At 45.1% G+C, this 24,488-nt stretch overlaps 2 protein-coding genes across 3 annotated transcripts in view; both read right to left on the bottom strand.

The window, feature by feature from the left end:
• Positions 1-419: 419 nt before the first annotated feature.
• Positions 420-2,202, bottom strand: cnpy3 (canopy FGF signaling regulator 3). Its single transcript, XM_077543836.1, has 6 exons — positions 1,930-2,202; positions 1,530-1,656; positions 1,330-1,426; positions 1,140-1,262; positions 925-1,042; positions 420-803 (listed from the first exon to the last, which is right to left on the bottom strand). Exons 1-6 carry the CDS (start codon positions 2,036-2,038, stop codon positions 604-606), a joined length of 774 nt encoding a protein of 257 aa, XP_077399962.1. The 5' UTR covers positions 2,039-2,202; the 3' UTR covers positions 420-603.
• A 1,883-nt stretch (positions 2,203-4,085) lies between these two features.
• The window catches only part of trpc5a (transient receptor potential cation channel, subfamily C, member 5a), a 37,857-nt gene continuing 17,454 nt past the window's right edge, over positions 4,086-24,488 (bottom strand). Inside the window, exons 4-17 of one of the 2 annotated variants that reach the window (XM_077543834.1) lie at positions 24,176-24,292; positions 24,023-24,085; positions 23,796-23,933; positions 23,323-23,529; positions 17,111-17,248; positions 16,834-17,032; positions 16,443-16,582; positions 14,604-14,804; positions 14,226-14,347; positions 10,195-10,390; positions 9,850-10,120; positions 9,470-9,513; positions 8,547-8,636; positions 4,086-8,108 (exon numbers count right to left, since the gene is read on the bottom strand). In XM_077543834.1, coding sequence (XP_077399960.1) covers positions 7,140-8,108; positions 8,547-8,636; positions 9,470-9,513; positions 9,850-10,120; positions 10,195-10,390; positions 14,226-14,347; positions 14,604-14,804; positions 16,443-16,582; positions 16,834-17,032; positions 17,111-17,248; positions 23,323-23,529; positions 23,796-23,933; positions 24,023-24,085; positions 24,176-24,292 — 2,895 coding nt within the window. In that variant the 3' untranslated portion in view covers positions 4,086-7,139. The remainder of the gene's footprint in view (positions 8,109-8,546; positions 8,637-9,469; positions 9,514-9,849; positions 10,121-10,194; positions 10,391-14,225; positions 14,348-14,603; positions 14,805-16,442; positions 16,583-16,833; positions 17,033-17,110; positions 17,249-23,322; positions 23,530-23,795; positions 23,934-24,022; positions 24,086-24,175; positions 24,293-24,488) is intronic. The other variant, XM_077543835.1, reaches the window with a different exon arrangement.

Here is a 24,488-nt window from a genome sequence, read left to right as displayed (position 1 = left end):
TGTTTAGCTCTGGCTCCCTCCAGAGGTAAAATGTTGACATTACAATCAATTTAGGGTAATATTATTTTTGCCAATCTGTTAGCGTTAAGCTAGCGGACGTTAGTTAAGACGAAATTATGTGGTTTGGTTTTACATGTTTTTAGTTTCTTTTAAATTTGCCGTCAGTTTTAGAGTAAACGTTGGAATGACGAACATTTTGAAGCAAACATGTTTAGCATCTTTTGTGGAGAAGTGTGATAACCAGAGCGAAAACAGATGTTAAGGAATACATGAAGATTGTATTCTAACAATTTCGATTGTATTTTAAGGACGTAAGAGGTAATAATACTGCAAATAAATACTGTAAATTAATATTCTCTCTCACATGCCCCTTTCTGAGGTGGGTTCATTAGTGATGGTGAATGATTCATATATATATATATATATATATTTATAAAACTTTATTCACAGACAGGAATGCCGCACAATCAAGCGCATTTCCCCCCCACAAAAACAGGAAATACACGCACACATGCACCTTAAATAGCAGCTTATAGACTCACACATGACATTAAAACTAAAATACCGTGTAGGAGAATTGTTTCTTCATTGTAGCCAAAGTTCTCACAGCTCAGTCTTGGCTTCAGATAGAGACACCTGAGGCTGGACACCCCCCGTCCTCTCTGCCTTCTTCTTCTTCACTTTCTTCTCCTTTTTCTGCTTGCTGTCAACTCCGTCGCTTTTCTTCTTCTTGTTGTTCTTATCTTGTGCAATGGCCGCCTGGTCTCCCTTCTTTTTGGATGCCCACTCCTCCTTCAAGCAGGCTGGGTAAAGAACGCACAGTGGTCAGCAACCTCAGTGGGGCATAGCTGTCATCATTGCCCGTGTGTGTGTGTGTGTGTGTGTGTGTGTGTGTGTGTGTGTGTGTGTGTATGTATGTTACACCTGTGTCCTTTCCTTTCAGCACATGCTTCTCACACAGGTAAGTGGTCAAGTCTTCTTCCTGGCTGCCTTTGTACCAGTCTTCAATTACGTCTTCATACTGCTCCACCAACACGTCGCACTGAAACACACACACGTTAAAAACACAATGGGACCTTGACTTATGTGTTTGTTTTGTTCCAAGTGAGCTTTTATCGATTCCCCATGCACACATTTACCCGCTTCTTGAGGTCTGACACTTCTGCTGACGTCTCGTTCCACAGCTCGTATGGAATGTCCATGACCACGTTGACACCTTTATTGACCAAGCCGTGAAGGGTGGAGAAGGTCTCGGACATGCCCTAGAAGCGCAAACTCTTAGACGGAGCGGATAAACGGGCAAAGCTTCTTTCAGAAGCGCCAACTAACCTTGGCGAAGCGATTGCTGCCGCTTCTCTCTTTGTGCAGGTTGTACTCCAGAAGTCTCTGACACACGTTCTCCACCACCTCGATGAAGCGCAGGTCACTGTGGACAGACAAAAGGACAGAAAGGCAGGCTTGAAAAGATGATTTGATGCACAGTGTAGCAATGTAATTTGCACAAACGCCGCGCAGTGCCACACACTTACGACTTGACATATTTAATGGGCGGAGCTCCCTTGCTGTCAATGAAGCGGTAGTTGCGGTCTATGACTTCCTTGGTCTTCCCCGTTTCGTCGAACGCGGACTTCATCTCGATACTGACAAACTTGCACACTGAAAATAAAATACATTACTATATATTTTCAAACACATTTTAAATATTAACGTTAGAAAACATTCAATTTAAAAGTATTTGTAATTGTATTAAATTTTTAAAATAAAAATCAATGTATGTCTCCCATAAATTTCTTTGCCAAATGCTTGCGTTTCAATGCATAATTCAGACCGTCACTGGTAGATATTGGTGCATGCGATACGTGTTGATTATAATTAATATATTATCTACTGTTTCCAGTTAGTTGAAGTGGGTTGTTACTGGTCAATTACCTTCACAATTGTCCGGCAGATGAACCCACTCGTCGTCCCCGTCATTCTTCACCGCCGTTCCAGCCGCAGCGACGGTCACCAAAAGCCAGAAAGGAGCCACTAAAGTCATCCCGCCCGACTTTGTTGTACTCTGGCCGACCGAGATGCTCGTTTTGTCCTTTTTAAAGTTTACAAACGGCTCGTTTTATCCTCCTTTCGATAGCGCATCATATCTGGGCCCACTTCCGCATTCGGCTCATCATCCACCAATCAGATAGGAAGAAGTGGCATCAGCTCGACCAATGAGGATGGAACACACACAGGAAGCGGTACTGTATTTCTGGACGCCAGCTACCGTGGTGCGGTGCGCACAAGTTATAACAAATTACTTATTTTTTTCCACAGGAGGGCGCCATCGACACAGAAAAAAATGTCAATGCGTTTCAAACGTGATGAACGCCAGTGGGGACCCTTGAACCAACATTGAGGTGAGTTTGGAACCTTATGATTCCATTTTATTTCCCTAACCACTCAGACATACCACAAGAAGCTCGATCCGTTACGCAAGAGAGCCCTTTGCACCGAAAAAAAAAAAGTTACATTATGTGGTTATTTTGCTGTTTGTTGTTGTGTTAGGAAAGTGGATCTTTTGTATATGCATTGAAAAATCAATTCGAAAATGAAATGTATTGTGAGCATTTTTTTTTGTTTTTAACATGTATTTTGTCTATATTTAAAATAGCATTTTTGTCTGTTCAGGAAGTGTGTGGTCCTATGTGGCATTGATTAACATGTATAGTTGTTGGTCTGGACTCTTTATGAGAAGATCCATGGAGGAAAATTATAGCACACAGCACACAATAGTTGAAAAGTAGCAACCAAAGATTATTTTATTATGAATCTATATTTGAAAGCAATATGGATAATTCCAATACAAAGTATGCATGTGAGGCGCATCTATTATTACATTATCCACTATCCTCACATTCTAGACTGTAGTATCTGTGACTTTTGAATGGCATGAGTGTCAGTGAAGGAGCGTGTACAGCTGGCTGTTAGCTGAATAAGCGTGAGCCACTTTGCTTGTCGAGTGCCCCCGCCTCAGTTGTGACTGCGCAGCTAGTGGTTGAAAGTGCTTGTGACCTGTTTTGTTCAATTCATTCTTACTAGTACGTTCAATTAGCTAGCAATGTTTACTTTATCATAGACATTGCCGTTATCTTACATTATCTTCTTTTTTTTGGGGCCTAAAATGATCCCCACATTTTGAATTGTATTCTATGGACTCTTTCCTTCTGTCTCACACTTATTGCATCACTTTGCAAAATCTTGCGATATAGCAAAAAAAAAGTGCTATAAAATCTGATATTTCGATGAAGGAATCCTCGACCGGAGAAAGTGAACCACGTTACAGGGAAAGGCGACCGTACTTCGCTTCAGTTGGTCTTTTTTTTGCCATGGGAGACAATAGTGACTGTTCTGCCGTTTTTTTTTTTTGTTTTTTTTTAAAGAGGCGCTTGCCAAAAGGACAGCCGGCTCCCGGTGACGTACGTCGGCGCACACGCACATACAAACACACACACATCCTGGCAGATGAGCGTGTGTCTCATAGCACAAGTTGACACTGAGTCGGTGGAGGGGAGCTCGATGCGGCGCGCGAGAGAGAGAAAAGATGAGAGCTGGTTCCTATTCAGCAGCGCGGCCCACACAAGAGCTTTGTGCGAAAAACTCTCATGTCTCTCTCTCGGCAATACGAGCATCACACGCACGTGTTGTAGACGCAGCAAAAAAAGAGCTTTCAACAGTTGCACAACGTGGGGTTAAGATTGCTAGCACGTCGTGTTATGTTGCGTGTGTACATTGTGCGCGGGGAGGGGGGGGGGGACGTTTGATTTGGTTATGCTAGCGAGTTAGCTAGCTGGTCTGTGGGACATTTGGTACCGGATTGCGGAGAGAAACGGTTTAAAAAAAAAAAAAAAAAAAACGTTTTGTTGATCTTCTTTAAATATTTTTTTGTGGGCCTGCTCTGTACACTGGACTGACGTAATTAGAAGTGAAGAAATGTAAAAGAGATACAGATGCTATTTAGCGTTAGCATTAAGCTAGCAAGTGAACGGCTGAAGGGGTCTACTCATTGAAACAAATGGAAAAAATTAGCAGATGGGGACAAAAGCAAGCACTTTAGTAAGGATGCCTTTATTAAAGAGTCAACAACGTGCGCCAGCTGTCTGCTTCTAGAAAAATAACAATCAGACATTCATTCACGTGGAAAAAGATATATTTTTCTCTCTCTGTTTTAAAGCTAGAAGGGGAGGGGGGGGGGACCTGACATCTGTGTGTGTGTGTGTGTGTGAGCTTCTCTGTGACTGTCGGACAAAAATTGTTTGACACCTGTAGCGCCATGTTTGGTCCTCGGTGGGGTTGGAGTTGGGGTGCTATTTAAATGCCACACATATATTTTGATGTTAATATTTGACTGCTATAATTAGTAGTACACAAACGCACACACACACATATTTTGGTGCTTAGTGCCCCCTGTGAGTTTGTCCTTGTTTTTCCTTCTGTTGTAGGAACATAAATCTTCTAGCGAAAGTCAGTATAGTGTCCTCTGTGTGTGTGTGTGTGTGTGTGTGTGTGTGCCTGTGTGTGATAGAGAGTGGGCACATGTGTGTTTGTGTGAATAAAACATGATGAAACCGCTCCCTCAAGAGACGCTGCTGTGTGTGTGTGTGTGTTGTGTCACTAAAGGAAATTTGTCTCGTCTCGGGAGGCAGATGAGACGACACACACACACACATGCGCAGGCATCAGGGAATTAGTCAGCCATTACTGATATTGATCCATCAGAATGATTGATTCTCAACTTTGCGTGCGCGTTCACCAATCAAAGGAGCTTTTACACGTGATCAATACTCGTCAATAAGTGTATTTATGTCTCATTGGCAGGGGGGGGAAAGAGGACACGCCGCTCGCCGCCGCCCGTTACGACGATTGGCAAGGTGCGATTGATCATCAAACCAAAAACGCCCGCTCCGGTCGCCATGGCAACGCAGAGCGGCACCACGTGAGTGAGCCAATTAATAAACACGCGGAGCACACTTAGCCGAGCACCCCCAAAACCGCTCGGCGGCGTCCGGTTGAGCTGTGACGAGGTCGCCGTGGTTACGGCACACATTTTTGGGTGGTTTGACTTTTGGGAAGTGTTACACTTACAGTATAGGATTTAGGATTTTAATTCGTGCCAACAGCCCCTTAAAAGGTTTATAATTGCCTTTAAATGCCACAAGATGGCAGCAAAGCACTACTTTTATGCCAGACAAGGCTACGGCATGTCGAAATGAAACTCCTCCCCTCACTTTATTACCATAAACTTCGCAGTGATATTAAACAGTTTCACGGCATTTTTTTTTTTTTTTTGAAGAACTGCTCGCAGCGCTCATATCTTAAACTTGAAAGTTGCTTCACTTGTATCTCAAGACACCGCTGTAGTTCGCTTAATCCTTAGACCGGTTCTGGTTTTAAATGGCAGGCGCAAATAATTTTAGATAGAAGCTACTTCCGTGTGTGTGTTTTTGTGTTGTGTTCAAACTTCTGTCCATGCTGCCTGCCTGGTGGAAACATTTCAATAAGAGTAACGTTGACCCGTACAGTTTTTGATTGGTTGCCGGCGGTAAAAAAAAAAAAAAAAAAAACAGTCGCCACCGACACTCGCACCGCCCACGCTGCCACTTCCTGTACAAGTCCAACAAGGTCGATTTATTGAGCAGCTCCAAGTGGGACAAAGTCAAGGAAGAACTGAACGAGGAGCCGCAATCTTGGAGGCAACTCAAAAAGAAGCAAAAGACAAACCAGAGTAATCCTTATTAATATTATTATTATTATTAGTGTAATTATTACTAGTATAAATGTTATTGGGGTAGAATGTCGTTCCTTGGCCCTGGTGGGTGCAGAAAGAGAGGGGAAAGGGGGTGCAGGTTATCACAGCAGTGTTGTTGGGGGGGTTCCCTTTTGTCCTTTTTAGTTTTGTCTCTTCAGGCTACGTTCAAACCAGTCCTGGTACTTCCGTTCCCGAGCGTTAAAAACAGGCCGCGTAAGTGGTTAAAGGGAAAACGGCCTCGTCCTTGTCATCCCGTGGCTTCTCTCGTCCTCCTTGACGTTAACTTTGTCCACTTTGTGCTGCTCACAAAGATGCTCGTTGACTTCCGACAACCATGGCGCACGTTCCTAGAAAAAGCTATTTCGTGTGTAGAACGCAGTTTGTTATTGCAAAGTGAAACACGAGGAAGCCAAAAGAAGAAGGCAGAGGAGGATGATTGGCGATTTCGCTTATGATGGAATGAGCTTGTTTCAGCGAGCGCGTGCATTTATATGTTGATGGAGGAAGTTGGTGGGACGTCTGAAATTGCTCTTGGGGGGGACAAAGGCCTCACTTTCAAACAAGACATTTTCCATTGGGATTGTCTTCAGTTGATACCTTGGACTAGTTGGACAATTTAGCATCTTCAGTGAAGCTAACATGCTGGGAAAAAAACCTTCGCAAACTTGCGGAGAACATGCAAACTCCACAAATGTAACTGGAGCCGAGGCTTGAACCCAGAACGTCTCACCTGTGTCTTTTTTTTTTTTTTTTGGATTACCTGACACGGATGACGACAGAGCTAGCTCATGTTTTTTTGTTTTTTTTCCCCCCAATGGCAAAATGGCGGCTATTCGCAAAGCTTGGACTTACACAACATGGTTCGAGCGATTTGGCTTCCAAGTGGGCATGAAAGGGAAAAAAAAAAAATGTATGGAATCAGATGTCATCAAATCAATCTTCTGTGATATCTGCCAATGGCGGCGAACGATCGGATCTACCGTCATTGAAATCCACAAACAATCGCGTTAAAAAACACTCGCTGTTAAAACTACAGCCAAAGCATAGATTATTAAATAGGATGTACATTAGAGCTGTATAGAACATGGATTATGATGTAAATATGTTCTGTACATTCCAGGTGAGACATCGTGTAGGCGTTAACGTGCATGTCAGGTGTGCGCATGCGGGTTGCTTCGTGTGTTCCGTAATTGTAAACACAGTGATGTGGGGTATGCGTCACTGGTAAATAGAAAGACGGGATTTGGGTAATAAATAGAGACTGGCCACTCGGACCCGCAGTGTAAATCCAGCCTCGGCTGTTGGACTTCATCCCTGTGCCACAAACAAAAAGTCAGACCAGCCAAACGTGCTTCTATAGTTGCGTGCTGACCGAGTCCTCGATGACCTCGCAGCTGTCCTCGATGACATCATCGCAGGGTCCGACCCACCCGCCCATCATCATCATCACCCCGCCACCACCCGCCGCCTCCACGCCGCCGCCTTGGAAAACGTCCTCGCTGGAGTCTAAGAGGCGCGAGCTGGACTCGGACATGTTGGACGCGCAGTGCAGCGACTGGCAGGGACAAGGGGGGGGCGGGGGCAGCGTCAGGAGCGCGTCGCGTCCGTTTGTTCTCCGTGGCGAGAAGGAGGAGCTGTTGGCGTCCACAGAGCGGCCCACCTCGTTCAAGCGGGTCTCGCTTCTGGTAACCCGGTCCAGTCCCAAGTCCGAGCGGCCCCCCCGCGGGAGGAGCAGCCCGTCGGAGATGGTGTACGAGGGCGGGGATTGCAGGGGCAGGGCCGAGCGCTTGGAGCGGGAGAAGAGGAAAGAGAGGCGCTTGAAGGAGTCCGCCTTGGCCGCCGGCGCCGACAAACGCTGCAGGCGGCTCCTGGTGCGAGCCAGCGAGGTGGAGAGCGAGGAGGAGAAGGACGACGACGAAGGCGACGGCGAGGGTAGGGCGCTGGTGGCGGAAGGCGGGACCGCCGTCGTCTTCAACCCGTTGCTCTTTGGTTTCTCCTCCCCCTCCTCCCCCCAACTCACGCCTTCCTCCTCCCCCACCTCGCCCTCGTGCTCGACCCGGCTCATCCCGGAAATGGAGCGCACCAAGGCGGAGACGCCGAGCGCGGGCGCCGGCTGGCGGTCCTCCTCCTCCAGCGGCACAGTGAAGGTCACGCCCTTTGACCTCTGGCCGGTGTCGCCCGGCTCGCTGTCGTCCTCCGAGGCCACGCCGCCGTCGTCTCGCGCCATGTCGCTGGAGGACGAGTAGTGTCGGCGAGGAGGACGCCGGTTGCCCAAGAGGTCCAGGACCTCGTAGCGGAAACTGGAGATGTCCTGCTTCAGCTCCTGGGGGTACGCACAAATATCATGACGGCTATGGTGATTAGGGCTGGGATGCCTTGTGATTCGATCCGCTTCAATTCGATTTTTTATGGAACATCAATTCTTCTTAAAATCAACGGCATGATTAAAGACTCCACAAACAAATTCCATATAAAATTTTGCGGAATTTATGAGAAAAAGGAGATATTAAAATAATTGATTCATGGTTTTATGAATCAATAGCAGGCTCGAAAAGGAAAATCAATTCGATATTGATTATTCGATTTTTTTTTTTGTTTAAACCCAGCCCTAATAATGATGATCATGATGAGGAGCACAACCCCTACAAAAGTATTGGAACAGGACAGTTTGTGTCTCAAAAAGAAGGGACATTCCTTTTGAGGTGTCCAGAATCTGGACAGAGAAGATCATTTATTTGAACGAAGCAGTCTGTCAACATACCTTAAAGTTCTCCTCCGTCAGGCCCTCGTCCGTTTTGGCGCTGCGAATCATGGCGGCCACGTATCTCTTCACCAGGCTTCGGATCACTTCCTGTTGAAAATCACGCGTTAAGTGTTCGATGACAGAAGCCACTCGTGGCGTCACATGTCCCATGATTGACCCCCCCCCCCCCACCGTGTAAAACATCTCGCCAGGATTTGGTACCAAGTGGGAGGAAAAAGCCAACGCCGACCCCGGCGAGAGATTCGCCGCTCGCCCGGCGTCCTCCCACAACCGACACCTGCGGCGGCCAAGCGGCACGCCGGGGCGAGCTGTCACTCTCCGCCTCTGCCAGGATGCGTCGCCACGCGCTCGTCGGGCACCAGCCAAGGAGTCCTTGACAACGTGGCCGCATTTCAAAGCAGCCGCCGCCAGCGCCAATGACAAAGTACTGCTTGCTCGGGAGCCGACGTGTGGGGCGACGCGCTTCGTTTGCTGAGCACATTCCCGCGAGAATCCATCAGAGCGAGCCCGACGCCGCCGAACCCAATGTTACATTTCTCTTTTTTTTCGGGGGGGGGGGGGGGGTGGTGTAGTTAAGTCTTTGACTGCCAGACATTTTCAGAAAAGGGATGCCGTGGGTGCCAGCCAATTTAAGCATTTTGACTGATCTTTCAAGGTCCACAGAAAATGATGTGTTTGGACTATGGAAACACACATACCACCAAATGAAAGATTGGACTCTCATCTTTCATCAGAAAAAAATGTTTGTTTCTACCTTATTCCGTTTTTCAGTAATCAACAATAGAAAATGGTTAGGAACACCTCTGTTTTGAAAAAAAAACGTCTTTTAACGTCTTTGGCACTCCTCCATAGGATTTTACTAAACGTTATTTAACGTTTTTGGCAGTCAAAGAGTTTTAAATGAAGCCCGTGTTACACACCTGGTAATGCTGGTTCTGTATCAGACTGTCGGCATGTCGCTCCTACAGAGAGAGAATAAGGGGGGGGGGGAGTAAATAAATCAGGGATTGCTGTTTGTTACATTTACAGCTGCAGCCTCTACAGCAGTTCTTGCATGCATGGATGGATTGGATTTAGAAACGCAAGAACACAGCTGAAAACACACACACACTCTCACAATCAGATCTCTGCAGTGCTCTGTGAACTTATGTGGGCTGCTTGGCTTATATAACTCAGCTGACTTCAGATGAAATGAACATGCCTGTGTGAGGAAGGGGGGGTGGTGGTGGTGGTGGTGGTGGGGGGGGGGGGGGGTGAGCAGACTGTAAAACGTGTTCATTGGGACGTGTTTAACTCTCCTCCGGACGAGCTGATGGCCAATGGCGTCCTCTCGTTCTGGCGAGGCGTTTGGGTCCGCTCACCGTGAACTCTCGCAGGTTCTCGCACTTGTGCGGGTCCTCCCCGGGGGGCTGGCCCCGGCCGCACAGCTTGTTGTGGAGCCACATGAGCAGGTACCAGATGGACTTGGGGCTGGGGACGATGTTGAACGGAGGCGGCAGCGTTCCTCCTTCGTCAAAGTAGCTCATCCACAGCTTGGTGCGGGCGAACTTCCACTCGATGTCGGCGTGGTCCTGATGGGAGACGACGTGCTGAAATGCATCATATTCGCACGCTGAGTTAATATATTATTATTTTTTTAACTCACGGCGATGAGCTGGTATGAGTTGTTCATCATGGCGATGAGCATGTTGAGGAGAACCACGAGCGAGATCACGTTGTACGTCCCGAACATGGTGGCTCCCACGAACTCGGTGAACTCGTGGCGGGCCTTCACGTTGGTGACGTAGAGGTTGAGCAGGCCGAATATCGACCAGAAGAGCGACTGCAGAGTCTCAAAGAGCCTGGAGATGGACACCGAGAAAAGATAGCTTAAGATTTTTTTTGGGACAGACAAAAAAAAAAACGATCACTTCTGTTCAGACACCGTTATTAACTCATTCACTGCCATTGACGTCAAAAATTCATTTGAACAATTTCTATTAGTTTAATATTCTTTTCCACTTTTGTTAACAAGAGTATGAAAACCTAGACATTTTTTTTTTTTTTTTTTTTAAGAAAGATTCTTAAAAATTAGGGGCGGCAGGCGATTATTTTTTTTTATTGTAATTAATCGCATGACTTTAATAGTTAACTCACGATTAATCACAAATTTTATATCTGTTCTAAATGTACAATAATTTTTTTCCTAGGTTTTCATACTCTTGTTAACAAATAGAAATAGTTCAACTGAATTTTTGACGTCTATAGCCGTCAATGGCAATGAATGCGTTAAAATGGAAGTCAACCTAAAAACATTTTTTGACATTAATATGTTATATGTGACCTCACTAGTCTAAACATGACATTCTGATTAGTTATGAGGCCAAATCCAGCCGTTTTTTAATCCATCTCAGGGGGCGGCCATTTTGCCACTTGCTTGTCGACTGAAGATGACATCACTGTTGCTCAGGGCTCAGGCAACGGCCAATCACAGCTCACCTGTTTTCTGAGGCTGTGCTGTGATTTGTTGTTCCCTGAGCAACATTGATGTCATCTTCTGACGAAAGCAAGTGGCAAAATGGCCGCCCCCTGAGATGGATAAAAACGGCTGGATTTTCCTGCTTAAAGGGATACTTTTCAACAGTAAAAAAAGATAACATTTTGTCTATAATAAATGTGATAACTTCATTATTTTTTCATGACCAATCAATACCTTTAAAAACTCATTTTGCCTCTCGCTGTCGACTGAAGATGACATCACCTGTGCTGTGGAAACAGGTAACGACCAATCATGGCATAAGTTTGCTGACCAAAACTGGTGATCCGTGATTGGTCGTTACCTTTTTCCTCAGCACAGGTGATGTCTTCTTCAGTTGACAGCAAGTGGGAAAATGTGTTTTTAAATTGAAGGTATTAATTGTACTTAATTGTAATTGTGGACAAAATGTTTTTTTCTTACTGTTGAAAATCATACCATATTTAGACTAGTAGGGCTGCATAGAACATCCTATTGTCATTTTTTTTTCTTTAACAAGGTTATGAGGATATATGTGATTTACTGCCGGGTAAAAGTCGGTCCACTTTGCCGGACTCCTGAGTTTATTCTGAATTTGGAGATTCCTCAGACTGAAGAGACTCTGACGACCAAAAAAGTCTGGGGCGAAGGTGTTGGACAGAACGAGACTTTGATCCACATCACTGGCTCGTCTATCACTTCCGGTCGCCTCCTCCGCCCAGCGAGGACGGCGGATCGTTGAATGTTTGATGAAGCCACAATTGGTGGCGGCGCTCGGCCTCGTCTTGGAGCGAGCGAGCGAGCGTAGGCCTGCGGGTGCTTATATTTGTGCGCCATCAAATATTCAACAGCGACATTTATTCTCATGGCAGCTCGCGCATGTGTGTGTATTTGCAACCGGTGAGAGTGTAAATGAGGAGGGGAGTCGACTGGCTATGAAAGAGGCAAGCGAGCGTGACACCGCCACGTCGTCATTATTGTGAAATGGAAGCGACGCGATGATGAAGCTCGTATTGTCCTCATCAGGCGACCGAGCCAAGCGCGGTTCTGGCGGCGGCGGTGGCGGCGGCGGCGGCGTCATCTGTCAGTCATGGCGGAGGTGTTCCGGAGCCAGTTGTTTTCACGCCTCCTCATGCTGCGACTCACGCAGACGCGTTGCATCACCGTGTCAAACACTCCAAACACATTCATGCCAGCAGGACGGCGTGATGGACAGCTGAGACGCGGGGGCCGTTGCGCACCTGAACGCCAAACCAGGAAGTGCAAAACGCTCTCGCGTTCGCACGGCAAACAATAACAAAAGGGATGCTCTTCAAGCAATGGGAATTGTTGTCTTCACTAAATCGAGGCAGGCTTTACTTTTCTGCTCTCCCCTCACATACGCATGCATTGTAAACAAATGTTGACGCAGCCCTCGGGGCCGCCATCGCTCCGGTTGCCGGCGACCGGCGTGCTTATTGAGATTCGGATGTCTGCAGACGTGCAGCAGATGAAGGAAGATCACACCAACCGAGACTAGTGGTACAGCGGATCACACAAGTCACGGTTTGGATCGGATCACGGATTTGAGTCACGGATTTGAGTCACGGATTGGATCGTTTTTCGGATCAAAAAAAAAAAAAAAATATATATATATATATATATATATATATATATATATATATATATACAGTATATATTGTAAAAAGCCTTTTTCATAAAATTAAAAATTAAATAAATAAATGTAAAATGTCTAATAGAGCCGTTTAGGATTTAGTGTCTTCATTCACTTTGTAAAAATGTTTTTTCCCCATTAAAAATAAATAAATACATTAAATATGTCTAATATAGCCGTTTAGGATTTAGGAACACAACTTTAAGTGCAATATGAGGCAGAAACATTCTTATTTTTTACATGGTCCATGTGTATTAATGGCTGTAAATTGTGTTCCTATAATCTAAAAGTTTGACATTTTGAGTTGAATCTTGAAAGTGTTTTATAAAATGAATGAAGACAAAGGTCTATTTATCGTATTTTTTTTTTAATAGTGAAAAGACCTCAACGTGCAATTTGAGGCACATTCCCTTCATTTTAACATGAAAAGTGAATTACAAAGTAGAATTTGTCCAGAATATTGAAAAAGAATTCAAGTAAGCCAAGTACCAGCGGTCAAACTCATTTGCAGCTACCAGCCAGACACTCGTTGCTAATGCTAACGGCTAGCCGCTAGCCACTTACGTCGGAGACTTCCGCCGTATCATACAATGACGGCGTAATTAACTCATTCACTGCCATTGACGGCTATAGACGTCAAAAATTCATTTGAACTACTTCTATTAGTTTAACATTTTTCTACTTTTGTTAACAAGAGTATGAAAACCTAGATTTTTTTTTATTGTACATTTACAACAGATACAACATTTGTGATTGATCGTGAGTTAACTATTGAAGTCATGCAATTAATTACAATAAAAAAAAATTAATTGCCTGATCCCCCTAATTTTTAATAATCTTTTCTTCTTCTTTTTTTTAATTAGGGGCATCAGGCGATTACAATTTTTAATTGTAATTATTCACATGACTTCACTAGTTAACCCACGTTTAATCACACATTTAATATCTGTTCTAAATATACAATATATTTTTTTCTAGGTTTTCATACTCTTGTTAACAAAAGTTGAAAAAAATGTGAAACTTATAGAAATAGTTTAAATGAATTTTTAACGTCTATAGCCGTCAATGGCAGTGAATGAGTTAATTGGCGGTTTCTTAGTGTCCTAAATTAGCAAGTGAACATGAGTTTGGGATAGCGTTGTGTTGATGTCGGCGGCAACTACGATAAAGAAACATCTAAAACGGAAGTCAAGCTAGCCATCCCGCCGCGACGTAGGCCAACTTCAAAGTAAAAGTCTACTGAGGCTATTTGCATTGCCGTCAATGTAGGACTGTATTTGATCAACTTTATTTTGAAGTTAGGCTTTAGCGCATTACGTTGAATGTGTTTCAGCTTCATTGACATGTCAGAATGGTACCGACTTTGTTTATTTGTTTTTTTCCACCAACCAATCCGCGGATCACGCGTGATCTGACACCCGTGGGGCCTGATCCGAACCGAGACATTTTCGAGACATTATTGAGACCAAGACTTTGAACGTGGCTTTTCGCACATGCCCACTGACCGCGTGAACCTTCCGCCACTTACGTCGAGAAGGCGTTGTTCTGCCGTTCGCAGCGGATGCCCTTGCAGTTGTTGGGCTCCTCCGAGGCCGTGGTCTCGTAGTAGAAGTACAGCTGGTTCAGGCCGTTGGCGAACGCCAGCAGCACCTGCGCAGGGAAATGCCAAAACATCTCTTTTGCATGTTCGCCTCATAGTAAATTGAGTTGAGGATTGATTTTTGGACTTGATGCAGCCCAACAGATTGGTGTAGTGGGGGAAGGAGCTCCCTGGAGGGTTCGGGTTAATGAGTTGTGGTTGTAATGAAATAGGCCTGTAATGTCCTCTAGCTTGACGAAGCGTCGAGAACGCGCTGCCGTCACCGTCAAAAGGGACGGAACATATTTTTTAAGCTTCTTGGCTTACCAGGCAGTAGATGAAGAGAAACTTGAGGATGTCCAGCAGCATCCTCCCCAGCGAGATCTGCAGGGGCCCCAGGTGCGAGTTGGCGGTGAAGAGCGAGATGAGTCGCAGCGAGCTGAAGATGTTGGCGATGGCGAACAGCGCCTCTGCGATCAGCGTCGGGTGCCACATCTCCCACTCCTCCCTGGGCCGAGACGAGTTGTACTGGCGGAGGACGGGAGAGCCGGCGACTAAGAAAACGGACTTTCAAGCTATTCCGCCTCCCTCTCTATGGCGTGCATGCACTCATGGCAAACCATGAGGCGCTTTAAAGCGGCCATTTATCCCAAGGGATAGTGTGTAGGCATACCGGGGTAACTAATGGCGGGAACGAAGGCAAACTGATCAGTCTCAGTCGAATTCATTTTACAAGATCTTTAAATATCACCATCAAAAGTAGCCAAAAGGTGAAATACTGTCGAACGCGCCAACTGCCACTTCCGTGATATCTGTGTATGTGTGTGTACATGTGATATAGTATATGTGTCAAGGCTATGTATGTGTGTGTGTGTGTGTGTGTGTGTGTGTGTGTGTGTGGGAGGATGGCCGGGCACCATCGGTGGCTCACAGATGCTGCAGATGGCTCGGCGGCTGGTGAGCGCGTGTGTGTGCGTGCGTGCATGCGTATAAGCCACATCTCGTTTGCTTGTAGGCAGCGCATCAATACAAAGTATGTCAACAGACAATCAGCTAGTTTGACGATACGATACGTCAAAATGAGTGCGGTCATTTTGAGTTAATTTAAAGTTCCTTTAACGCCACTCATTTTTTTTAAACCCTTAATCGGAAAGCCTGTACTGGGGGAATTTCAGTGGCAACGCAGCAGACACGTCCACGTCAAAATTTAGCAGTAATAAATTGAATAATAATCATAATATTTGTGGAGATTGGGGTCAAGTTGTATTTTACAATTTTAGAAATGTGCAGAATTTCGCCAGTTACTTCATGTTAAAGATTAAATAGTTCTTAACTCATTTGCTCCCCAAAAACGCATAAATAGGTTCTATTTTATATGTTTAAGTGTCCAAAAGACGTATTTATACGTTTTTTTTTAATTTATGCTAGAGCATACAGAAGGCTTTGATGCAGCCTCTCAGCTGCATAGAATGGTTGAAGTAATGGTAGTTATTACAGAAACGGCCAGCAGGTGGCAGCAGAGTATAAGAGATCAACCAGGGCCATGTGGCGAACAAGCTAATTTCCCCACAGTTCTAAACAGATTTGTGAATAATGATGATACTTAGCTATATTCTAATGCTAATTGTTGCAAAACGGAAACAGATAGAAATTTACTTTTCCTGATGAAAGAAGAGACTCCAATTTTTCTTTTGGTAGGTTCCATGTTTTTATAGCGATAGAACACAATATTCCATGGGCCTTGCAAAATCAGTCAAAATCCAGTAAACCAGCTGGGAGTGAAGGGGGTTGCTTCAGTGAAAATGGCTGCAAGTGAATGAGTTAATATGAAAAGAAAAATGCACTGAGCTGTCACCAATGTCTTACAAATGCAATTATGCCATCCAGTGGCCTGAAAAAATGACCTCAACACAAATCAATATCACACTCGATTTGTACTGTAACGCACATCTTTTTAATTTTCACTAAATTTTATGAATTATTATAAAATAACTGTATCAATGAGTATGAAAACTTTTTAATTGTACATTTCATTTTTAAATTTGCGATTAATCCTGAGTTAATTTTTGAAGTCATGCGATTAATTACGATTATGAACTTGAATCACCTGACAACCCTAGACGATACCGTCAACAACGGAGGGATCATGGGAACGGGCACACATACCTTCACATAAGCCACTATTTTGAGTGATATGGTGGCCAGGTAGAGGGAGTTCATGGCAAAGTCCATCAGGTTCCACCAGTCATGGATGTACTCGGTGAAGCCGCCGTCCCACATCTCTTTGATCTCTGCCCAGATGAATCCTAAAACACACACGGCTGGTAAACTTCCTACATCCACCCATTTTCCGAACCGTACCCTCTCGAGGGTCATGCTTGAGCTGGAGCCGATCCCAGATGACTTTGGATGACACGATTTGTTTGTTCACATCCTGCCCCGTTCCCAAAGTGGAACGATTGAGAACGATCCAGCTGTCCTCCAGCCAAATGCCCGTACTTGATGCGAAATATCCGCCGAGTCATTGCAAGCAAATAGACGGGGCGGGCGCACATACCCAGCACCCACGGCAGAATCATCCACTCCACGATGGTGGGCGGCGGCCCCTGCATGTGCAGGTTGGTGCGTGCGATGTGCTGCGAGGCCAGCAGCAGCATGAAGAGGAACGTCAGGTAGGACGCCGTGTGACAGATGAACTTGATGAAGGGCTTCTTGATGAAGCGTCCCAGCGCGCCTTTGGGAGCCAACAGGTAGATCTGCGCGAGGTCAAAGAGCAAAGCCACGACAGATTTGGCCGCAAGCTCGTAGCCAATGGAAACCACGCACCCGCCTACCAATGAGAAGACCGGAAACAGGAGTCCGATGATGAAGCAGGTGACCAGCTTGACCACCCAGTGGCGCCGCCTCCAGCCCGGGAAGCCGTCGTACCACAAGGTGGCCAACAGCTGCTGGCAGTTGGGCTGCGCCACAAACTGTGGAGACAAGACGCCAGTCAGCGCTCCTGCCTCATGAACGTACCATTAACGCATTCACTGCCATTGACGCCTATAAACGTCAAAAATGAATTTGAACTATTTCTATTAGTTTTATATATTTTTCCCACTTTTGTTAACAAGAGTATGAAAACCTAGACATTTCTTTTAATAAACTTTTTTTTTTTTTTTTTAAAGATTATTAAAAATTAGGGGCGTCAAGCGATTAAAATTAATAGCATGACTTTAATAGTTAACTCACAATTAATCCCAAATTTTATATCTGTTCTAAATAAACAATATTTTTTTTCTAGGTTTTCATACTCATGTTAACAAAAGTGGGAAAAAAATGTTTAACTAATAGAAATAGTTCAAATGAATTTTTGACGTCTATAGCCGTCAATGGCAGTGAATGAGTTAACTTTAACTTCAAAAGTCACAATGACTGCGCAGGATCAGTTTTCGCCTCCGTTGCTATCCTCGAGATTCTGTCAACCTGTTTGATTATGAACACTGCAAAAAGTACAGTAGAAGAAGTCAAATAAGAAAATTATTACATCAAATAAGCAGAACCAGAAAATCGTACTTAAATTTACCTGTAAGATTTTGAAAAATAATACTAGGCCCATATCAACCTCGGCGGTATTGAAAATAGTATTTTTAGACTAAAAACAAGCAATATTGAATTTTTTCAAGCTGTAATAAAAAGTTTTTTTTTTTTTTACGCTTGGATAACTTTTGCCTGAGTGTCAAGCACGGAAGTAACAGGTCAGTTCCACTTTTATTGACTCAGCCAGGGATTGAACCCACAACCTCCAAGTCTGAGAGTCGGCATTCTACCACGAGAGGAAAAATGAGCTTAGGAAATATAATGAAACAAAACTTTTGTTTTCATACTTGCCACTTTCATACTTTTTTCCATTTATTTTATTACTAGATTATGCAAAATCTTAAAATAAGAAAATTCATTTCATGAAACCCGTGTTCAGGGCCAAATGCTTATTTTAACCCTCACAGTACTTAAAACTGGCCGTTAACACTCAATGCCAAGACTGCTTGATCAAATAAGATAATTCAGTAATAAGTATCCGAAAATAAGCACGCTGATCTTGTCTGATAATTTCATTTTCAAGCGAAATAAGCAAATCTAGGTTGAATTTAAGAAATGATATCTTACTTAAGGTTTCAGTTTTTGCAGTGAAGGGCTCCTGGATCCCTGATTCCAATCTTTCTGGATTAGTGATGGGAATCTCTCTTGGACTTTCACGCAGTTATTCTACGCTCACTTTCAATGGCACTTGGCAGTTTCTGCAATTAAACTTTTTTTTTTTTTTTTTTTTTAAGTCGTAGTTGTTTGGCGTGGAAACACTTGCCGGCTTTTGCATTTGCACTCCTGCTTCCTTAGCCATCCTTGGCATTCTGTCTTAAATCTCCTCAACTAGCCCCCCGTCGCTTTCTGCATCTCTCGCTAAGGCTCCGGTTTGGTTTCCTGTTACTATGGCGACGGTATGCTAATGAGGGTGTCGGTCTCTCGGCTCTTGCTCTTTTCTCTGGTTTTCCATTTCACTCGGCGTTCAGAGACGTCGGAGTTTGGAACAAAAGTTGTGCCCCCCCCCCCGGGCCTACTATTGTCAGCCAATCAGAACGCGGCGACACCCAAACGACCCGCGAATTAGCTTAAATCCGCACACACAATCGGCATGAAATCCGAGCTGCTGGCAGGCAACTTTCAAGTGACATTTTTTATTTTTTATTTTTTAACTCGCTCCCGAGCGCACAGGGATGATTCAGAGAATTAGAGCGTTGCCAGTCCAAGCGCATGAAATGCCTCTCACTGTGAACATTCCCGGCAGCCAATTCGCCGACGACAGAAACAAAGCAGAGTGGATTAATTTGTCTTTCTTTTGAATAAATGTAATTAATAAAAGCACCCAGCCGTCATGCCGTGACTCCAGGGAGTCATCTCGGGCGAGGAAATGAGCTGAGTGGAAAAGCCTGGCTCGCCACTGAGGGCCCAAAAACTCCCTTTTAGTCAACTCTTAATGGAGAGTTCTGATGGCTGGTGCTGAGCGGAGTTTGCACAAACTCTTCATTTGACATTTCTCAGTTACTTGCTGAGCAGGCATGTTCGCCCAGTTAGCTCCTTACAAGGAAACGCAAGATTGATTCTGTACAAAGGAGCCGGGGGGGGGGGGGTGAATGCTGCGCAGCGTCTCCCGCACGAATACAGACATTTATTAGGCAGCTTTTATTTCCAGAACCTTTTCAGTGGATGGAATTGTTTAACCTTAAACCAATAACAATAAAAGATTTCTAGCATTTTGTAGAAAGAGAGAAAATGATGTAGCGTAAAAAGTCAACTCGAGGCTCATACGTCGTTCCATATTGCTAAAGCAAATCATGTGCCTCTTTTTTTTTTCTTCTTAGGTGTGCTCACAAAATCGATACGGGAATATATCTTTTTTTATTTTTTTATTTTTTTTCCTGGAGAGCTCAGTATTGTTCATTCGGTAATTTTACCGATTTGACATGTCATCATCATTGCTCTCCTTTTTTTATTTTTTTTATATATATATATATATATTTAAAAAAAAAAAAAATCGTATATGCGTGTGTGCGTGCGTGCGAGTGAGTGTGTATTCATTAGTTCACCTAAAACCTATTGAAAAAAAAAATCCCATATAAATCATGTGCCTCTTAAATTCTGCACCAAAACTAAAATGCTCTTTTTAATTCATCTGCTAGTTATCCATACGTATTCATCCGAAAACATTTTGGATAAGTCTACTTGAACACAAACCATACAAAAACACGTGTGGATAGAGAACAAACAATATAGTATATTAAAAAAACAAACATGTTTTTTAGACTCTTGCTAATGCTAACGGTTGTTGGGCCAGGTTAAATAACGGCACGACCACCCCTTGGCGGAGCCAGAGCTTCTTTCCAGCTAATTTGATTAGCTGAGTCATTTGACCTCTCAAGCGAGCAATATGCTAACCGAGGCTATGCTATGCGGCGCTGGTTAATTCGATTACGGCTGATGTAATCTGCCTGCGCCGCTTGACCTCGCGACGCGCTAAGCCAAGGCTATGCTAACACCGACTCAGGCTTGTGATTTATATGCAAATGTGTTTGCGCGCTTGGTCATTTGTTTGGCGTCCACGCTGTTGTGGTTATTGCGAGAGTGCTGCATGTAAAGACTACTTAGTACATGCTTTATGTTTTTTTTTTTTTTCCTTCAAGATGTTTGATTATTGAACACGTACACGCGAGCGCATTGAGATACTTGCGTCGACACAAAAGTCACTCACTCACACCTCATGAATAGTTAAACGGGTAACTTTCAAAGACCAAACGAAGACATATTAAATGATTTAGACGCATACACGCACGCATGAAAGTTTGATGGTAGGTTAAATGTCAGTTCAATTGCCGAAAATGACAGGCGACCACAACGTTTACGTTCAAAAAGACAATTAACGTCGTAAGGGTGCAGTATCATTTTGGCCCCTCACTTATTTTTCCGTATGTGTGTGATGTTTATCACGCCACCGCGTTCATCCACATGACCGCCTTAATTATTGAAGGTTAAAGGCACAGCCCCCCACAACCAGAGCGTGAATAATACATCATCCACATTGAGCATGACACATGAGGCGGAGTTTCTCTCACTGTCACGTTCCTAAAGTTGACCACTTGTGTTTTTTTCTTGCGTTTAACATTAAATTACCAAATTATCTGATGAGTCATTTTCAACTATTGGATCAGAAACGTCACTCTTAAAACTGGCAAAGAAGAAAAGCGCTATAAATGAACACCAAGAGAAGAATTGGCTTTTCACATATTGTAAATATTGTTTCTTTTGTAACCAATCGCATCTCATTCCTCAGGGAAATAAAGAGTAAACAAGAGCCCTGCCAGAATGTGCTATGTGTGGTAGCGGCATGAGCGAAAACATGCTAACGACAGTGTAGCCTAATGCTAACATATAGCACTTTTACTTTAACGCAAGCAGACCAGCAACACATACAAAGAGCTTACAACAGTAATCAAATGCATTGTGTATGTATGTTGGAATAATACTGGGCGGCATGGCTAAGTGGTAGAGCGCTTGGCTCGCATCCACGAGGTTGTAAAGCACTTTAAGTTAAAGCGTGAAGAGAGTCTTCTGCCCAGATTTAGTCATAACTGTTTTAATTTCCTTATTTCCTCAGTAGAACTTTTATCTGTGGATGTGTCTTTGTGAGTGTTGTCCAGCTGCCGGCATGTCTGGGGGGGGCCTCTATTTCCACAACAATAGACCATTTGTCTGTGGTTGAAGTCAATGTGTTAGCATGATGTCTTTAAAGTATCTCATGTCCGGTGAACTCCGGGTGGGCTGTTTGCTGGGGGCTTTGTGGTACCGCCCTTCAAGATAGTATAAGAATGTTGTAAGTCCTCTGAAATCTTCGCATTTGTGAGAGGCTGCAGCCATTGTCTGGAACTCACTTGTGCCCGGAATATTCTGTAGAAATAAAAGCTTCAAAGCAACTGTTCATCGATCTCCAGCCTGTATTCGGATAACCAACATTCTCACTACCAAAAAGAACACGCGGAGGAAAAGATCATTTTCCTTCAACAAGCGCTATATAAAAAGCAGTCCATTTACCATTTAATGAAAATGTTCATTGATTCTAAGATGAAGACACCCCTTCGCAACCGACTCAAAGCAAACTGCTACAAAGTGGCAACCAATGGGCCAGTCCTGGAGGCACTGGACTACAAAGAGTGCATGAAAACATGTCGGCTGTTACAACACCAGCACATGTGAATAATGAAGCGCCCGCTCCTGTATTCAAAGCGTATTTGAAACATCCTCCGCACGGCTTCATAGAACGCATCCAGGTGTATGTGAAATACAATAGCATGCCCCGCACGTCCAATCACAGCCCCCGAGATGGCAGCACTTAGCGCAACCTCTGTCACACAACTCGCGTACAAATAAAAAAAATGCATCCAAAACAGAGTGGCGTTCAAATAAAAGCACACAGTAAAAAGACGGTGAAAGCGACACGTGTAGCCAAGGCGGGTGGCGGCGTTGGGGTTCGAAACGGGGTCGTGATGTAATATTCCATCTTGACGAGCCAGCATGCGCGCGTAGCCAAGATTAGCCCTCACGACAGGGTACGGCAAAGTACAAGCTGAGCTAATGAGGCGTCTGTTTACCAACATCTGCCATCGTCATGGCGACGGCACGAGACGTCCCGCCCGCATCCTCCCCTCGCCGCGTGTCTGCCGCCGTCTCAACCCCCGACCTCCTCACGGCTATGCTCCCCGCGCTACACGCCACGCTGATTAAATATGAATACTTCTCTACGGTGTCAGCACCGCTCCTCGCTCCCTCAAGAACGGCATCTCCAGCTCATTTAGCCGAGATTACGTTCACTGCCGCTGATTTCTCAGGTGACAAATAAGCCCGAGCGGAGCGCCCCGTGTCTCCGTTGTACCAATGTTTGTTTTCCTACTAATGACCGACTTCCTTTCCCGTCACTTGAGAGCTCCATCACGCTCTTCACTGCCTGCTCGAACGTCGCCCACCAGCCTCATCCCTCCGCTGCCATCATGTCTTTCTGCTTTCATCTGTCTGGCAGCACCCGTCTGCCGAAGGAAGCTGCAGGCGGCGGCGGCGGTGAGAAACAGGCAGACAGACGAAGACATGCCTTGGGCGCCTTCTCTTCACGCCGTTAAATCTTCCCTCCCGCTCGCTTGATCCCCCCAAGCTCTCCGTTTTTCTCTTCCTCTTTCTGTCCCATTAAACCTCTTTTTCTTTGTATGGGCGCACACGGGCTGCAGCTTGTTATCTTACTTGGTCCTCAGCATCTCGACTCTCCTTCCTTTCTTCTTGCTACACTAGCAGAAAAAGACATTCTTGTCTCTGGGGTGTTACTGCTTGTGCCCATTCCACATGAGTGCCATGAGAGAGATCACTAGAGGATCCAACATTACTCTGTAAACAATTCTTTATTCACAACAAATAATGGATCTAAGTCAGGATTTTGAGGATCAGCGGTGTCAAGGAAATTTGAACGCACCTCTTTTTGGTGGTATTTGATGGCCAGTTTGAGCTTGGCCAGGTCATGGCACTGTCGGGGGTCCAGCTCCTCGCTCTGGTCGTTGTCCCGGTGGTTCAAGATGGTCTCCAGCTCTCTGGAACTCCTGGCCTGGTCCAGAAGATCTTTGGCGAAACGTTTGCACTGCTGCGACAGCTCCTCGTACTCCTGGCGGAACTCGTTCTCCACCTGCGGAGAGGAAGTCATTGTTCACGTTGCCGCCTAACAAAAATGAAGAACTTTTATCAAGCTGCACTTATTATAATTTCTTGGCCTGTTTAGTTTAATGCGGGTGGAGTGAAATTAGAAATTCTCTTGTTGAATACTAAAGTGGCATGGGTCAGTGGTTCGGGACCTCTGCCCGAGTTGTCCTTTATAAATGGAATTCCGTGATAGAATTAAGTCCAAATTAGGCCTACCCAACCGTACCCTACGAGAGACAAAACCAAGCGGACCTTGCTGAGTTCTTTCAGTTCCCATCCCAGTCTGAAGGCGGTCAGAATGGGATCCTCGCTGGACAGCGCGATGAGTGAAGGGGACGCCAAAGCCTTGTAGATGTTTAATCGCGACCGCGAGTGCCGGAGGCTGTCCACCTGCAGGACAGGAAGAGGACGTATGACGGCGCGGTTTTCTATCTGCGATTTTGGCTTGAGAATTTGTATGCTTGCAACGTTCAACCCACCTCTGAACTGGAGACGCACTCCACACAGTCGCATCGGATCTGGTGCGGTCTGGGAATGGTGACCTATGAGAGTTGAAGAGGAGACGGCGTTCCTGTTCAGTCAAACGCGGCCCGCCCGCTTTGCTGAGGTTGCTTGAGCTGCCGGTTCGTTACCTTCCTCTGAACCAGCAGCTTGATGATCTCGTAGTTGTTGGTGTGAGCGGCGAGCATGATGGGAGTGATGTCGGGGGTGAACTCTGAAAACTGGCTGTCCATCATCAGCGAGGGAACCTGCAGAGGATTATTGGCACAAGGGTGTCCGGGGTCTGAATCCGGTTTCAAAACAAGGGGAGGGCACGTGCGCACTCTTTCATCTCGCCGAGGGTGCGTCAAGTCTCCACATGTGCTTTTCATCTTACTGCCACTCGCATCGTTCCCTCCTCCTTCCTGCTCCACTTTCCCCTCGTCTGCATCCTGCGTCGTCCTC

This window comes from Vanacampus margaritifer, chromosome 15, assembly GCF_051991255.1.
Source record: "Vanacampus margaritifer isolate UIUO_Vmar chromosome 15, RoL_Vmar_1.0, whole genome shotgun sequence".
Taxonomy (NCBI): domain Eukaryota; kingdom Metazoa; phylum Chordata; class Actinopteri; order Syngnathiformes; family Syngnathidae; genus Vanacampus; species Vanacampus margaritifer.
This window is presented reverse-complemented; position numbering and strand designations above follow the sequence as displayed.

Bases quoted from the DNA above. Each gene is read 5' to 3' on its own strand.
- cnpy3 (XM_077543836.1), bottom strand. From the start codon at position 2,038: ATGACTTTAGTGGCTCCTTTCTGGCTTTTGGTGACCGTCGCTGCGGCT. The intron at 1,427-1,529 runs GTAAGTGTGTGG...GTCTGTCCACAG, and splicing joins CCCATTAAATATGTCAAGTC to TGACCTGCGCTTCATCGAGG. The intron at 1,043-1,139 runs GTAAATGTGTGC...TGTGTGTTTCAG, and splicing joins TGTCAGACCTCAAGAAGCGG to TGCGACGTGTTGGTGGAGCA.